Raw genomic sequence first — 18,448 nt, forward strand, 5'->3', positions numbered from 1 at the left:
AAACACGCCGGATCTACCATATTGATATGCCTTGACACGCGTACAAGTTCATGTGGTAAGGCATTAGTGGAACCTAGAGTGTATGTACGTGTAATTTTAGAAGTTGAGTTTTAGAGGTCTCAACGCTGCAGAGGTCTTTACGCTGTTTTCAGAAATTTGTTACTGGATTAATTAATAAATATTGTAAGTACATTTTGAATGTACTTACAATAAGTTTGAAACACTTGTTTATTAAAGTTAGTAAAGTTGTGTATAATTTTTACAATATACATAGAGTTCAATGAACTAATTCAAGTAATATATGATCAGTACAAAATTATTTTTTCAAAAAAGGTAAAAAAAGGCGCCAAGTGTGTGTATGTACCCCTTAAATCTTTATTTTTTTCTACAAAACCCAAGTAGTACTATCTTTGTATCCTTATTAAAAAATTTTTATATTCTAATCTATGTGGTACTTTCTTTAATTTCTATACAAAACTTAAATATTATCTTTGTATTATCATTAAAAAATCTTCCTATTTCAACCTAAGTCGTATTTACTTAAAAATAAATATCTTAAATTTAACCTAATTATGTTTATCCAAAAAAATTGTACAAAATCTTCAAATTGCGCCAATTATAAAAAGAATATATTGATATACCATTTGAAATAATTGCTGTACTACTTTTAACAAATAAAATTCAACTGATACTATCTTTATTTTTTTAATAAATCCTAAGTGGTACTTTTAATTTCTTTTTAAATAAAATTCAAGTGGTACTATTATATTTGTGTAGTTCCAATGAAAAATCTTTCTGTTCTAATCCAAATGGATGTATCTTATTTTAAAAAGTTTTAATGGAATATATAACATTTAATCTCAAAAAATTAAAGGAGAAAAAGAAATGTAAAATTTTATTAAAAGAAAAAATTTTTTAACTATAAAAACTTGGCGCTGCTAGATAAGAAAAGCAATAAAAGGAATTAACATAAGAAAAAATGCACTAAATGTAAGACTTGTAAAATGCGTTATAAAAGTAATTACGCAAAGTAAATTACAGATTAGGTTTCTTTAACATTTAAATAACATTGTAAATCATAATAATTTTCTAAGTTACTAAAACTATTATATTTTACAATATTGTATTTAAATTATATTTAGACATCTAGCGCCAAGTTTTCGTAGTTTAAAATTAAAAAATTTTAAGTTCAAAAATTTTTTATTTTAATTAAACTTTATATTTTTTTTCTTCTTTAATTCTTTAAGATTAGTTAAATGTTATATATTCCATTAAAACTTTTTAAAATAATATACATCCATTTAGGTTAAAACAGAAAAATTTTTCATTGAAACAGTATACTTCAATCTCACAGATAGTACGACTTGAATTTTATTTAAAAAAAAAAGAAAGATACCACCATTTAGGTTTTATTAAAAAAATAAAGATACTGTTACTTAAATTTTATTTGTTAAAAATAGTACAGCAGTTATTTCAAACGGTATATCAATATATTCTCTTTATAATTGGCGCAATTTAAAATTTCACAGACTTTTTTGGGGAAAAATATATTTAGGTAAAATTAAATTTAAGATATTTATTTTTAAGTAAATACGGATTTGGATTGAAATAGAAAGATTTTTCAATAATAATACAGAGATAGTACTTGGGTTTTGTATAGAAATTAAAGAGAGTATCACATGGGTTAGAATAAGAAAATTTTTCAATGAGGATACAGAGATAGTACCACTTGGATTTTGTAGAAAAAATAAAGATTTAAGGGGTATAAACACACATTTGGCGTTTTTTTTATCTTTTTTTTGAAAAGATAATTTTGTACTGTTATAATTTACATCCTGCAAACACCGAATAAAAGAGCATCAAAAAGAACCAAAACGTACCATTACTTTAATATAACATATACGAGTATGTTTTAAAGACAAATATGTTATATCGCACTATTGGCATGATTATATATTATAGATATAACATTTAATAAATTATGCTGCATATCTGAAATAAATCAGAGACGTAATTTTGTTGCTAACATTCAATAGTACGTACATGTAACGTACATATATGTTACTTGCTATATAACTTGTTACTTTGTGATAGCTACTGTTATGTATTTAAGATATATATGTTATATTATTGTGTTTGCTGATCTCTAACTTGTTCCAAAAACGCTAAAGCAATAAAATTCTCTATTGTGCATTTGTATTCTTTTATTGTATGTAACATTCCTCTATACTACTATAGGGTGTTCATTAATGATTGTCCCCACGTTTTACCATAGGAGCATGCATTTGTTATTTTTAATATAATAATATGTTAGAAATACATATCCGTCGGTAAATCATGCTCCTATGGTAAAAAGTGGGTACAACCATTAATGAACATCCTGTATATCCTTTTCTGAATAAAACAAAATCTTAACAATAGCTTTTTTACATTTTTTCACGTTAAAACATAAATTTCAGAATATTCCTAAACTAGCTTTGAATTACCCCAGGCTCAAGACTATTCAAAACAATTGGCACTAATCGATATTATTATATGTAGCTCAAAGCAAATACATTTTTGTCTTCTATTTATAAGGGCATTGTGAAGAGAAAGGTTTGACCTTTCAAACCGTCCAACTTTTTTTTAATGCATATAAGAGACGCAAAACTAAATGTGTACCAAATAGCCCCGGTCTCCCCTATACATAATTTTATACCTTTCTCAGATTTTGCATACAAATTGGAACATTTTTCAGAAACACTCAGTGTTGTTATTTAATTTTTTCTTTACAAATATATATTTATTTAATAAAGATTACAAAATTTATATCTTTATACTTTTGCAATAAGAAGCTCGGCGTCAACTCGATTTGAGCGTACAAGAATAATAAAAACGCACAAATCGCAAGATGAACATGGAAGTCATACACTTAACAAAATGATAGACGTCACACCAGAGATTTGATGCAGTTAAAGAAAGCGATCGCAGCGCATATACTTAGGCTATAATATAAACATAAATGCAATAATAAATGAGAGCAATAAAATCGTTAACATGTAACACTCAGAAAAAAATTCAGAATATCTATATCTTTTTCCAGAATTTTTCATACATGTTAATTATGAAATATCCTTACATTTTTAAGATTTTTTATTCTCTAATTTTTTATTAAACGTTATAAAATCTGAAAAAGTTTAAAGTACTTCTTTGAAATTATGGGATGAGATCTCAGAATACTTCAAAATTTACATGTATAAAAAATTCTGAGAAAAGATGTAGACTTTCTAAGTATTACTAAGTATTTCTTAAAAATGTTCCAATGCTAACAAAAATTATAAAAAAAGCGAGGAGGTAACTACTCAGAAAATAGAGATATACACCCGACTTCAAGACTTCACCGGATTTCACTACATGGACTTCATCGGACGTTACCGATCTTCACGGACTCCGCGGACTTCATTGGACTTGGTCTTTAAAGAATTCAATAGATTTTGAGCGAGTTGTATACCGGAATTCAAAAGTGGTTACCCTCTCGGAGAAAAATTTTCACCATGATGTTGTTTAATAATAATACAAATATAAGTTGCTGTAATTACATACAACATAAGACTATGTTATTTTATTATAAATATACCTTTGCAATTTGGCAAAGGCTACTGGCTGATTCGGAATGTCCAAGATTTGATTTTACCGAACCCATCAATAAAGGAGTTTTCCTTTTAGTGCACACAGCATGATCAATGGACTTAACTTCTACAGGATCACCGGCAGAAGTACCAGTTGCATGAGCCTCTATGTAAGATAATTCTGCAGGCGAGACGCCACATTCCTCATAAAATTCTTCTAATAACATTTTTTGTGTTTCGAATGATGGGAAAGTAATACCTTCTTCTTTAAAACCATCACAGTTTGTTTTACCATATACAAAGGTTGCGTATACTCTTCTTGCGTCTTTTGCTTTTTGCAAATACACTACTGCAACCGTATCACTGCGCATATATCCGGTACCTTCCTTATCAAAGGGTTTACAATAACCATCAGAAGACAAAACTCCTGAAAAAATAAATTGAATTGAATAAATTAAATTAAACGGGATATAATAAATATAATAATAATGTTATATTTATTAATTAATCTATTAAATTTTTCGTGTCTCAATTTTAATTTGGTTAAAAGTACAGGAAGTATTTAGTCTATTTTAGTATACTTTGGCAAATCAAAAGACTCGATGGTACAATCTTACGCGAAATATGTGCGCAATATAAGAATGACTTATGTATTTATAAATATATAATACACAAACTACCCAGTTGTGAGTATCTAAGCTGGGAGGGTTCCAATAGCGCACATCCCGATAGCCCACCAACCAATCATCTTGACTTATCTAACCCAACCTACGGAAAATCTTTAGGCATCTGCCATTGTGAGTGGTTTGTGTGCTATTGGGATGTGCGTTATCGGGACCCGCCGATCTAAGCTTATACAGCACACATTATCCTGGAGAGACATTCTGGGAACATCCTTAAAAAGTCTGAACGTCTTTAGTTTTTTAAACATCTTCAAAAAATTCCTTGGAGATTTATGTTTTATGGGAGATAGAGACCCTCTAATGAGAGTCTCGACACAAGGGGACCACTTTTGATTGGTTCAAAATATTTGATTGAGAGATGTGAATATAGACAGAGATGTGTATATTTAAAAGAAAAATACAATATATTTCTCTTTCTGTCTAATATATTTCCCTCTCTGTCTTGGAGATCGACCATTTTACTATCCAGCCTACAAAAGTCAGCTCTCTAATGGGAGATTATCAAATCTCATGAACAACTGGATCGATTGAGTATTTGTTATGCATAATGAATAGCTTCAATTGGAATTAGTTAAAAAAAGAATGTTTTTTAATTTCTTAACACATTTTGACACATGCATATCCAAGAGTGCATAAATTATAACTTTGTATCAACTCAATTAAAATAAAATTTATAGATCAAATGAACTTACCAAGAGAAGTTTGATCGTAATTATGCCAAGGGTATCGTCCGGATAGAATATTATTTATAGTAGTGCGCCTGCGCACGTTTATCCAACAGATTTTTAAAACTCTAAAAAAAATTCTTCTTTCCTCGCTATGGCGCGTCTGTCGCGGCGCTAGCGCGGCCATCTTCATTTTTCAAAACTTTGGATGAGTCACATATAAGAGCCCATGGCGAGATTTTTGGCATAATTATGATTGAAATTCACTTGGTAAGTGTGTTTGATCTATAAATTATGTCTCAGGTCTTGTCCAGATGGAATTACTTGTAAATGTTTAGAATGTGACTCGTCCCTATTCCCGTTCTGACAATTATACTTAACGAATTATACATAAAGAACTGTCCAAAACTTGAAATAAAAAACTGCACTGTTTGTTACTTCTTAAATAGGACTGTGTTTAAAAACGCGTCCTTTTCTATTATTTGTTTATTATAGAAATCTGCAAAAATTTGCGATTTCTCGGACCAATCGGTCGCATGCTTAATCAGACTCACTAAAACTCCTTTTTGAGCCACCAGCTCAGAAGTCGACACATGTCTCGTACTATAAGCGGAGAAAGTGTCATTAATTCCGCAGTCTAACAGGATTACTTTTATCCACCGGCTAATCAACTATAATCCCACCGTTCCGTGTAGACGTTTATGCAACAAAAAGATGGTAGCAAAAAGATGGGCGAATAACGCGATTTCTCAGAAATGAAAGATTAACGTACTAATGCATAAGTTGTTATGATCCTTAAAACGAGAAAAGGATAAAAAAGGCTGCGACCTGAAACCAATGTCTTTAGGCGGTCTGGGATCTAAATAAAAATTCTTTTGGTAGTAAAGGATATTTGCAAAACGCGAATAGTTGGTTTGGCAACGTTGATCTGTATTATTGTTCGTTGTTAGTGCAATAATAGAATTACTGTGAGAAATAGGAGTACTAGCAATATTATTATTGACGTAATATTATTATTGACGTTTAAGCAACTTGTCAGATAATTAGATTGAATGTTCTCTGATTCATATATTGGTTGATTAAAAAGGAGTAAAAATAAAACTGTCGCCTTGCGCGCAGGTTGTTCCTGCATTGGTGGCGGAAAAAAATATGATATTTTGTTAAGTAATAACAATTGTTGTACGATTTTTCGTCGAAATTATTACTAGATCGATCATCCGCCGCTACTAATTGGATCCTCCAATTCAGTTAAAAAAATACTGCCAAATGATGTAGTCATCAAGTCGTCCGATGTGATAGGTGTCCGTAAATACCTGAGAACTGTCAATAACGTTTATTGCATTAGTTGGCATTAAGTTTGAATATGCTCTGTACAATGATCTATTTAAAAAAGTTGATACTAAAAATGAACTTGAAAAGAAAAAGCATAAAAGTAGAATTTCTTTAGTCCAGTGTAAACGCGTCAATTGCGAAGGACTCCGGATCTGGGATCCAGGAAATAAAAATTTTGCATTTCGCGTTGATGTTAGAAATGAACAGATCGATGCTAAAAAGATCAAATTCCCTGACTATTATCCAAAAAGCTCCACTGGACAGCGACTATTCCATATCTGCATATAGGCTCCGAGATTCCTCGTCTGCGATGACATTATCGACGGATGTGATGTAAAGGCAACCAACCAGATGTTTCTGCTTTTACACCACTGCCATATGTCTCTTGAAAAAGATGACAGTAGAGTATATTAAACCTAGCCAAACTTGTTACTATGCGAAATTGTCGTGTTGTCTATTCTTAAAAAGATTTCACACTCACTAAAGTCTAAAGCAAAACATTTCAGTTTGTCTTGGTGCAAGCACATGCTAAGTGCACGCCCTCGTCAAGTAAGCGCGAAAATCAAGCGAGCAAATTCCGGTGTTGTATCGCTGTCGCCGGTGCTGTGCAAACCAATCGGCGACATTAGAACGCGACCCTGAGCTCCAAAGCATTAATATGAAGATGCTTCTCTTCGTCGAACCATCAGCCCTGAGTCCAACTTGAGGCATAAGAAGCAGTCCACCTCGTACGTGAGACGTCAGAATAAATCTTACACACAAAATGACCCGTTAAGATGAGATTTAATTGGTCTTTGTCTGTTAGAACATTCCGCCATCATCTAAAAACTACTTTAAAATTTGCAGAAATACGGATGTCCGCTTCGTTTTGAAATCTGAGGTATTTTCTATGAGAAGAGGGAATTGGTACCGGCAGGTACGCGTCCTTGAAGTTTAATGAGGTCATCTCTACATTAGGGAGCAACCATCAAACCATGGTTTGCTAGTCCTCTAATTTAAAATGGGAAGAAGGATTGTGTTGAGATCCTTCAGATTTAAGATAAATTGCATACTCCAGAAAATTTCTCAATTAAAAAATAAGAAAAAAAAATTGATCCCTTAATGTTGGACGGGGTAAATGGCTTTTTTCTCTAAAAGCCATTCAATTTCAATTTTGCAATAAGTATTAACCCTAGACGAGAAGCATGGATCACCAAGATGAAACGCGAGAGTGGTGGCAATTTAAAGGAAATCCTATATTCCTGGATTGCGCTTAAAATTTCTGGGTCCGATTGGTTAGATCTTTCCAGTTAAGAAATGATTTTGCAAGACGGCTTGCAACTCTTACTGATTCTAGTGACAGGGGGAGAGGGAGCGTTACGCCAATCTCCAAGTGCGACTCTTCGTGTAGCAAACCCCTGCCCAGCGATTTGGTTGATTCGGCTGACAAACAGGGGCTTTTGCTTTCCCGAAATTGCCTGTTTCCGAGTTGGTTGATTTTTGGCCAATTAAAGAGAAGCGATCTTGGAAACTGTTAGGGTAGCTCTGACGAGGCCTCGAGCAAGCTTTTCACACGCTTGTGCGTTCTTAACTTCTTCGCCAAACAAAGCGCCAAAAAGCTAGTCTTTAATTGGCACTAGATCGGCTGTTGATTTACCCAGTAGAAACTTGTTGAGTTTTAGTAGATCAAAAGCCAAGAGTTTGTTGCTTGCTATCCTGACTTCTTGTTAGATTATCGCAAACCTGCACGCTGTTTGGCGCCAAATTTTTTCCTTATCAACGTAGAGATAAAGCGACGAGCGGCAGCGAACATGTAGACATTGACCACAAAGATGACAGCAATAATGATGACGACGACGATGGTGGTGGCAGCGGCGATGACGACTGGCTTTAACGACGACAATTCCGACGGCAATGACGTCGACGACATAAGCCTTATCAAGATTTCAAGCATTAAAAGTACCTGGATCATCGTGTTGCCGCTGTTAGTACCAAGGCGAGGGCGTTTGTTGCCAACGTCGTCATCGTGCTAGGCACATATATACGTATATCTTAAAAACGTGCGTATGCTTGACGTGTTCCCGCGGAGGGTCCTTGAACCTTGGACGTCAAACCCGGTTGCTTGTGAGCGCCAAGTCACGGGTTCAACCGGGTCGCAACTGGACAAAAGTTATCCAAAGAGACATTTCCGACCAACGAGGAAGAGCGTGCCTTGATGACAATTATGCGGAGCACAAATTCTTACCGAGAAAGAGAGAAAGAAAAAGAGTAAAAGAGCACGCACGCGCGCATACGCAACAGGGCTTGTCGTGCAAGAGAGAGAAAGAGGGAGAGGGAGAGGGAGAGAGAGAGGGAGAGAGAGAGAGAGAGAGAGAGAGATGGGACGTCGACAAAAAACGATTAGCTTCCACGCTTTTGTTTTTGGGTCCCGGAAGCATTCTTATGCTCTCAGTCACTCGCCTGCTCGCCTGATCCGGCACGGCTGCTTGCTTCGAAGTAGCCGGAAGCGACAGCAGCAGTATGGTAATTTTTCTTCTCTGCGCCGAGTGTAGCCTCGCATGTCAAAAACCTGCGAAATAGCTGGTTGACCAGCAGAGGTTCTATGCAATCTGGTGGATTTGATGCTTTGCCTGCAGACTCGGAAGTCATACAAAGCTGTATCGATGTCCCAGCTCTCGAAAACTGCCGCCTCTTCCTGTAGCTGTGGTGAAGGAGAGCGCAAAAATTGTTTGCTAACCTCACTTTCCAAGGTGGATATTTTTTGTCCTTGATCCTGAAGCATCCCAAAAATTTTCTCAAGGAGAGCTGAGTTTCCGGGCGTAGCCGAAGCCCACGATGGGCCTCAATGGCGTTGATCCTCGGAAAAGCATCGAGAAAACGGATTCGAGCGCAAACGATTCCGTGCACAAACGGGGGTCATGGTATACGGTGCTGCAGAAGAGCCCCCTCGATTAAGCCCCCTCTTTGCCAATTCTTGAGCAAAAAAGGCCGACAAAGAGCCTTAGCTAGTTCAATGCCTCGGCTCTCGAGAGCCGTCAGCTCCTCGTGTCACTGTGTTGTAAGAGAAAGATCATCTCCTAACCTCACTTGAATATCTCGTTTCCTTCTGTGCCCGCGTGAGCGTTTCTTGTGTCGCCTATAACTCCTAGACCTCGAACAACTTCGGCTACTTGAATCCGACACTTTGAATAATCTAAAACTGTCTGATAAATGTGAAAAAGAGCGAGAAATCCTCGAACCACGATGTGTTGGCTGACGCAAACAGGAACACAATGAAGATGGCTGCGCTAGCGCCGCGACAGGCGCACTGTAGCGCGGGAAGAAAAGTTTTTTTTTAGAGTTTTAAAAATGTGTTGACTAAACGTGCGCAGGCGCACTACTACAAGTAATATTCCATCCAGACGAGACCTAAGACATAATATATATTAATGCGTAAGTTGTGTATAGTTTTAGATAGAATTAGGATTTTTACCAGTCAAAAAAATCTGTTATTATATTATACTTTCTTACTTTTAAAAATAAGTTTAAAAAGTGACATAATTTAATCATTTAATGTATGAGATAATAAAGCATTTGTTTACTTTTTGTTTAATTATTTTTAATACAAAAGTTGTATAAATTTTTTCCACTTGTCCAAAACGATATTTTTTTCTTTCGGGGTTACTTTAATGACTACCCATAGTATTATTGACATCTTTCAAAGAGGTTACATTCCTTTATATTTTATATACAATACTTCTGAAAAGATTCTATAAAACATATAAAATGTTACAACAGAAATATTTCAAAAATCTTGTAATATAAAATGTTAAAATAAGAATGTTTCTGAAATCTATTGCGTTCAGTGAATTTTGAAATTGTACAAAAATAACATATATACTTATTAGTATTAACACATAGCTTTTATTAGCGGATCCCAATAGCACCGATAACACACCACTACTTACAGCGGCCTAGAGTTTTTCCGTTGGTTGGGTTAGATAAATCAAGATGATTAGTTGGTGGGCTATTGCATCGTGCAGACGGATCCCGATAGCGCACGGGACCGATAACCCACCATCACTTACAGCAGCCGGTGCCTAGAGTTTTTCTGTTGATTGGGTTAGATAAGTCAAGATGATTGGTTGGTGAGCTACTGCATTGTGCGCTATCGGGTCCCGTCTGCATCGTGCGCTATCGTATTCTGTCCAGTTTTTATGACCTTAAAGGCATTTTGTTTATATTGTGTTTTCATATTTTGGCCAAAGTTTTTTATTGAAATATTAATTAGTTAATTACTATCAGATTGATAAAAATAAATAAATATGTGTACGTATCAGTATTATAAGGTTACAATATTGAAAGTATAAGTACCAAGACAATAAAATCCAAAATGTACGTTAGGATCAAGACATAGATTAGCAGAAGCGACAATAGCTGCATCACATTCTCCGGATCGAATGTGTCTATAAGCCTCAGTAATTGCATAATGACTTGAGCTGCATGCAGTATCAATATTATACGATGGTCCAGTAACGCCGAGCCAATGAGAAATTCTGTGTGCGAAAGTACTTTTGCTACATCCAGTCCATGGTAATCCAGCCACCTAGTAATACAATTTTTTTAATATTATAATATCATAATATTAAAATATAGAATCGATAAATTTTATATCTATATTTAAAAATATTGAGACACAAATTTTTAAACATTGTGCAGAAAATTGCATATAAAATTTGGCATTTGCCGCGCGGTCCGTTAAGTACTATTGCGCGCTAGGATAAGACGTGAAACACGGTGGCTGAGGAGACTGAGACGCACGCCTTCTATTTTGTCCTCGGCGGCCGCGTGAAGAGAGATATTCAAAAGTTTGCAGAGCCGATTTTTTTTCAATAATAGTTACATTTATCGATTGTCATTAATTTTTATTATTTTTAGCCAGATATTAATATATTTTTTGTTATATATTATTTGTTACACGAAACAAAATGTAATAATTAGAAAGTTTGCATATTTATTCAAGTTTATTTATCTATTTTTATATATTATACAATTCTGACATTGCTGTACATTGTCCTGATTTTATTGTTGGAGAAAGAACAGAATTGAATACACGATATGACGCAATCCGAATTCAATTGTTAACATACTATTTATTATCTGCGCCAATATTTAAAAATATGCTACAATTGGCTTGGTACGCGTCATAGTTAGCATATGAACGCGAAATTTTTAGTAATGTGAATTAATTATGTTTTCCTGTAAACATTCATAATATTAAATGTTCTTGTAAAACACATTATTCTTTTATACAATGTTTATGGTGTACAGTCAATTTGTGTTTCCAATGTTTTTACGTAAATTTTTACCCACAACATTGTACAGCAATGTCAGAATTGTATAATGAATAAAAATAAATAAATAAACTTGAGTAAATATGCAAATTTTCTGATTATTACATTTTGTTTCATGTAACGAATAATATATAACAATTAATATCTTACTAAGAATAATAAAAATTAATTACAATTGATAAATGTAACTATTATTTAAAAAAAGTGGCACTGCGACGTTTCGAACACCTCTCTTTACGCGGGCACCAAGAACAAAAAAGAAAATGTGCACCTTACAATGATCTCGCAGATTTTAATAAAATTTTATGGATGTGCGGTGTTCACTCACACCTTTATTGTAGTAAAGCCGTTTGTTGCAAAACTTAGGCATTTTCGAGAAAATAACGAGTAGGTATTTTCATCATTTATAAGTACCGATACAGAAAAACGCTTCTCGAGTAAGCGGCGTGGCGTAGAGCATTAGGATGTCGACTGGTACGCTTGGGATTTCTGGTTCGATCTCTGCGTATGCAATTTTTTTTATCTTATATTTTTTAATTATTACATTTAATTTTTAAACCGTTTTTAATTATTTAATATAAAATGTTATTTTTAAAAAACGAAAAAATTTAAAAATGTTTTTTTTATTCTTAATTAAATTAAAATTTCTTATAAACACAAAAAAATATATTTATAATTGAAATTTGTAATGATTATTTTAAAAACGTCAAAATAAATATTTCTATTAACAGTTATACCTACAACGGTCTCCGAATAAAATGGTTTTGTTATTGTTTTTTTTTGTCTATAAATTTTATATTAGTTTGTATACAACTCCTTGCTTAAAACTGTAAAACAATTCTTGTAAATTTTTATTGTAAATATATTTTTTGTTTTTATTTTTTATGTCTTTTATTCTTGTGTTATATATTTTTTATGTTTATGAGAAATTATAATTTAATTAATAGTAGAAAAGCATTTTTAAATTCTTACATTTTTTAAAAGTAACATTTTATATTAAATAATTAAAAACAGCATAAATCCAATGATAAACGTTTCGACCTTTAATGTCAATTAAAAAATATAAGATGAAAAAAATCGCATCTGCGGAGATCAAATCTGAGATTCCAAGCGTACCAATCGACGTCCTAATGCCCTACACAATGCCTTACTAGAGAATCATTTTTCTGTAACGGTACTTATAGATGCTGGAAATATTTAATCGTCATTTTCTCGAGAATGCCCAAGTTTCGCAACAAACGGCTTTACTACAATAATGCTGTGAGTAAACATTGCACACCCATAAAACTTTATTAAAATTGGCGAAATTATTGTCGGGTCCTCCCCTTGTTACTTTCCTCAGCCACCGCGTTTCACGCTCTAACCTAGCGCGCAATAGTGCTTAACGGACCGGCAAATGCCAAACTTCACATGCAAATTTCTCTGAAACGAAGGCCCATGCATTTAAACGCTCTGACACTTTTTATATCCTTGGCTCCCTTCTTTCAAATAAACTAAAGCTCATCTAATTTCGTATTTCGAAATTGAAAGCATCTCCTTATCAGTCATAAGTAGTTAAACTGAAAAAGTTTAATTCTCTAGAAAAATTTAGTCTAGTTAATAGGGTAGTTTTTTTAGGGTAGTTTTACGTATATAAATTTTTAAAAATTAGAATTTTTTTGATTCAAAATTTTATATGAAATAACACCTATCTTAAAGCGATGCTGGAATTGTCTGTATTACCGGCAAAAATACCATTTTAAATTGTTAAACAAATTATACTTTATATTTCTTTTATAAAAATATAATTCCTTTTACAAAATTGAAATACACGCGTTTATGTATACGGCTCTGGTTTATTTTTTACCAAAAATAGGAGAAATTTTTAAATAACATTTTCTTATCGACTTTTATTTTACTTTGGCGACCAAAATCGTCAATTCACAGATAATGTATATTTCGTGGAAACGTTATACAGCTTATATTTATGCGAAATAAAAGCAGAGCCAGGTGTAAAAGATGTTGAATTACTAAAATCGTACGCATGTATACTTAATAAATCGTACGTGTGGAAGTTGAGTTTATTAATTAAAACCAACCCCAGCATTGTCTTAAATAAATTAGAAGAGAAGATGGTAGAATGGCCTTCCTAAGTGTTATCGTAACGTTTCCGCAACTAGGTAATGAATTCTAGTGGTTATAGAATCATTTATTTAATTGCCGTTCATCAGTGGCGTTGATTTATAATAGTCAACACCTATTTAAAACATTTTTGAGCATTTTAAAACTTTCGAAGATTTACTTTAGAATTTATTTATATATATTCTTCTTTTTTTTAACCTAATTAGGCACACAAATATGTGTGTACACACTTTTTCTGTTATTTAAGATTTTATATTTGGCTGTATTATACGAGGTGTGTTCAAAAAGTATCGCGAATTTTGAATTTTCGCGGGTTACGTATATTCGAATTTCGATCTTTTTGTGGCGTTATGTTGGTACTCATGTCTCTCACTTATGCCGACAAGCTCGGCCATTTTGAATGTTCACTTAATTGTTGACAGCTGCTTTGCTTGCACGTGTTTTGGATCGTCTTCGATTTTTACCTATTCAAAAAAATGGATCAAAGAACCTGTATCAAATTTTGTGTGAAAAACGAAATTAAGTGCGCGGATGCATTCTGAATGTTGACTGTGGCATACGGAGAAGCTACCTTGGACCGAAGCAACGTTTATCGGTGGTACAAAATGTTCTCAGAAGGCTGAGAAGATATGAACGACGAAGAGCGTGCCGGACGCCCGAGCACTTCAACAACAGACGAAAAAATTAATGAAGTGGAGAAAATGGTATTGGCCAATCGTCGAATCACCGTTAGAGAAGTTGCTGAGGACCTAAACATATCGATTGGCTCGTGCCATTCGATTTTTATCAATGATTTGGGCATGAGACGGGTCGCCGCGAAATTCGTACCAAAATTGCTCAATTGCGACCAAAAACAGCATCGCATGAACATTGCTAATGAGATGTTGGACTCTGTCCGCGACGACCCAAATTTGCTCCAGAGGGTCATAACTGGTGACGAATCGTGGGTTTATGGTTATGACGTGGAAACCAAAGCTCAATCATCTCAATGGAAGCTGCCGCACGAACCAAGACCGAAAAAAGCGCGCCAAGTTCGGTCGAATGTGAAAGTTTTGCTGACAGTTTTCTTCGATTGCAGGGGCGTGGTGCATCATGAGTTCTTGCCACAGGGTAGAACGGTCAATAAGGAATATTACCTGCAAGTTATGCGCAATTTGCGCGAAGCAATCCGCCAGAAACGCCCGGATTTGTGGAAGAACAAAAATTGGCTTTTGCACCACGATAACGCCCCTGCTCACACATCGTTGCTTGTGCGCGACTTTTTGGCCAAAAACAACACACTAATGATGCCGCAGCCACCGTATTCCCCAGATCTGGCCCCCTGTGACTTTTTCTTGTTCCCTAAACTGAAGAGGCCCATGAAAGGACGACGTTACGCTACGCTTGACGAGATAAAGACGGCATCGAAGGAGGAGCTGAACAAGATAAAAAAAAAGATTTTTTGAAGTGCTTCGAAGATTGGAAAAACTGTTGGCACAAGTGTATAATATCTCATGGGGATTACTTTGAAGGGGACAAAATAGATATTCATGAATAAATAAATAATTTTTGAAAAAACACAAAATTCGCGATACTTTTTGAACACACCTCGTATAGTACATATTTTGAGTTATGCAAAGATAATAAATAGCATAGGATTTTTGTTAATTCCTCTTAAGCAATACTGATATCTTAACAGACCTAATGTGGTCAATTCTTTAAAGTTTTCATATCAAAATTTTTACATTTAATAAGTTGTTTATAGTTATGCTGTAAATTTGTGATTTATGTACGTGGTGGATTATAAATTTCCAGTGCTGCAGTCTGTATGCAAAGGGGTTATACATATATACATGTACTCGTATGTCCATACTTTTGAATAGACTTTTAAGTTTAAAATCGATTGAGCAACATATTGATAAATGTAATCATTAAATATTTAATTTAAAATACTAATGATTAACAAAATTATTGTACAATATATAAATGGAAACCGTATTATCATTTTCTCTTCTATTAAATATGTTTAATTATTTAAATTCAAATGTATCAAACCTGAGGTTTAAAAAAGCAAAAAGCAGACAGTGTATCACATATGCTATTTGCCGTAAAAACACCAGTTCTTGTTCCTCGTAATTCTTTGGGATTCACACCCGCATCAATAATTGCTTCGTAAGTGATTTCAAGAAACATTCTAATTCCAGGATCTATCATATGGGCTTCCATGGCTGATATATTAAAAAATTGTTTATCAAACTTCTCTATGTTTTTGATATTACCGATTCGATGAGGCATATTATACCCTATTTGATATTAAGAATTAATATATTTTATAAAAATATATATGTTACACATATTTACCCTTGCAAAAATAATTCACCGTTTTTACACCTTATATGGACTGCTTTTATCCCACTTTTAGCCCGTTTTATCATTTTTATGCCAGTTATGCACTCGTCGTAGTCTATTGCAAAAGAAGATGACGAGTATACATAAATATACCTACGAGTATTTTTGAGTAGATTGTCCGTTTTCAATATTCATTTTTCAGCTGATGAGTGACAATACGTTAATACGTTTCTCTTTTACTCACAAGAGGGAAAACTAAGTGGACTGTCCGTTTTCAATACTCTTTTAAATTTTCCAGTTGATGAGTGACAATACGTTATTTATACGTTCTTTTACTCAGAGGAGAATAAAATATTCTCTGATTTTTCTCAATTTTATTCATATTTATATTAGATATTAGTACTTGCCCTCCACTAATTCATGAATAAGCGGCACAACGTAATATTCAAGTATTATTAATACTTAATATATGATATTATTCTATTTATTCTTTTAATATGTTATAAATCCCACTTGAACATATGTAGGGTACTGTTACTAAAGAAGATTTTTTTAATTTATTACGCGCGGCAAAAAATAAGCATATTTTATTAATTTTTGCGGAAAGGTTTAATTTGCATTTTGGGGATGAATTATAATATTATTTAACGTACCAATTATACACACACACACACACACACACACACACACACACAAACATATTTACATATAAAAGATTGTATATGTACGTTTTACAAATAATAACCGTGCGTGTACATATGTAGCATTCACATTGCATATTTTAAAATAGCGTAATTCAGTAAAAATTCTAATAATTATATATTAATTATAATTTTTAATAAATCGTGCTATTTCAAAATGTGCAATGTCCCGTGTGGAAATTTTTCCGGAAAATTCATATTTAATACTGTCCTCATATGGGTATTACTGAGGCATACAAAATAAAGGTTTGCCAAACTCAAGCCCATTTAGGATATAGTTACGATAGTATAACTTAGGCTGCCCAGTTACAATTATAAAACCCAGTTTGGATTTTACTTTTATTCCAAGATAATTATACTTAAAAAATATGTTTAAATAAAAGTTTTTTTTAAAATATGCAAAATTTAACTTAATTATTCCGTAAATTTGAAATATTGTTTTTTTACAGAGAAAAAACTTTTGCTTTTTGTTCTAACTCATTAAAACCCACGACCAGACCAGCAAAGACAGTTAAAAAATAAAAATTAAAAATAGGACTAAAACGTAAAAAAACACTATAAAAAGCATGTTGCAAAAATTAGTTTTGCAACTGATTTGTTCATAACAATTATAACAATTAAGAAAGCGTCACATATGTTTCTTTAGTAATTTTTCCCGTTGAATCGATTGGCGCAGTTTCTTTTTACAGTCCATTTTTAATAATTTGTCTATAATAATTAATTTGCAAAATTGACCTTTGTATCGTGCTCTTTACGTCAATACTGTTTTCATGCTTAGATTCAATATCTAATTGTTGTTTGGCTACTTTTGCCTGTCTGGCCATGAGCAGGAATAGATTTTAATTTTTATATAGTTTATTTTTTTGCATAAAATGTAAATGGTTTAAAAAAGAGTTATATATACATTTTTAGTAATTTTTCCCATAAAATTGATTAGCGCAAGTTTTCCTCTACAGTCAATTTTTAATAATTTGTTTAGTTGCAAAATTGATTTTTGTAACGTGTTTTTTACATCAATAATTCTTTATGTTTCGGTACTGTTTCCAATTGTTATTTTTTATTTACTATCTTTACTGGTCTGGCTGTGGACAGGAAAAGGTTTTAATTATTTATACAGTTTATTATAAAAATATCTAAGGCTAAATAATCAAAGGGCTAATGAGAGTGTTTGCGCGGTACTTAACACGCACTTTCTTCATGTTCAAATCAGCTTCACTTCAAATATAACTTTTTATTAAGGATATTTCAAGTGTATGATTAGCTCAGTGTTAGCGTATTAGGTTACAGTTCCAAGATCTTAGATTTGAATCCCGCCGATGCGTTTTCAAAATTGTAAAATAATGCGCAATTGTATTTAGTGAATTAAACGTCTTATATGCGAAACAGTGAATACAGATTAAGCTATAAAAATAATGAGATCCGTTAAAAGACTAAAAAAAAAATATATACAATTTTTAGAAAATTAAAAAATAAATAGGCTTATGCTAAAACTTTTGGCCCAAGTTTGAAAACTACTGTAGGCATAAGTGTTTGTGAGTGCCAAATGAGTATTTTGTACTCGTAGCTGAATATACATTTTTACACCTCAAATTTACACACAGCACGTTTTAACTACTCAAAAATACTTATAACTATACGTTATTACTACTCGGATATACTAGTATGTAATCGCTTTAAGCACTCATTTTTCTGGAAAAG

At 33.1% G+C, this 18,448-nt stretch overlaps 1 protein-coding gene across 1 annotated transcript in view; it reads right to left on the reverse strand.

Moving 5' to 3' along the window:
* Positions 1-18,448, reverse strand: part of LOC105202953 (fatty acid synthase) — a 68,243-nt gene that overhangs the window by 32,702 nt on the left and 17,093 nt on the right. Inside the window, exons 3-5 of the mRNA XM_039456710.1 lie at positions 15,756-16,003; positions 10,621-10,852; positions 3,617-4,035 (exon numbers count right to left, since the gene is read on the reverse strand). Coding sequence (XP_039312644.1) covers positions 3,617-4,035; positions 10,621-10,852; positions 15,756-16,003 — 899 coding nt within the window. The remainder of the gene's footprint in view (positions 1-3,616; positions 4,036-10,620; positions 10,853-15,755; positions 16,004-18,448) is intronic.

The sequence above is a fragment of the Solenopsis invicta genome, chromosome 13, assembly GCF_016802725.1.
Source record: "Solenopsis invicta isolate M01_SB chromosome 13, UNIL_Sinv_3.0, whole genome shotgun sequence".
NCBI classification, from domain to species: Eukaryota; Metazoa; Arthropoda; class Insecta; order Hymenoptera; family Formicidae; genus Solenopsis; species Solenopsis invicta.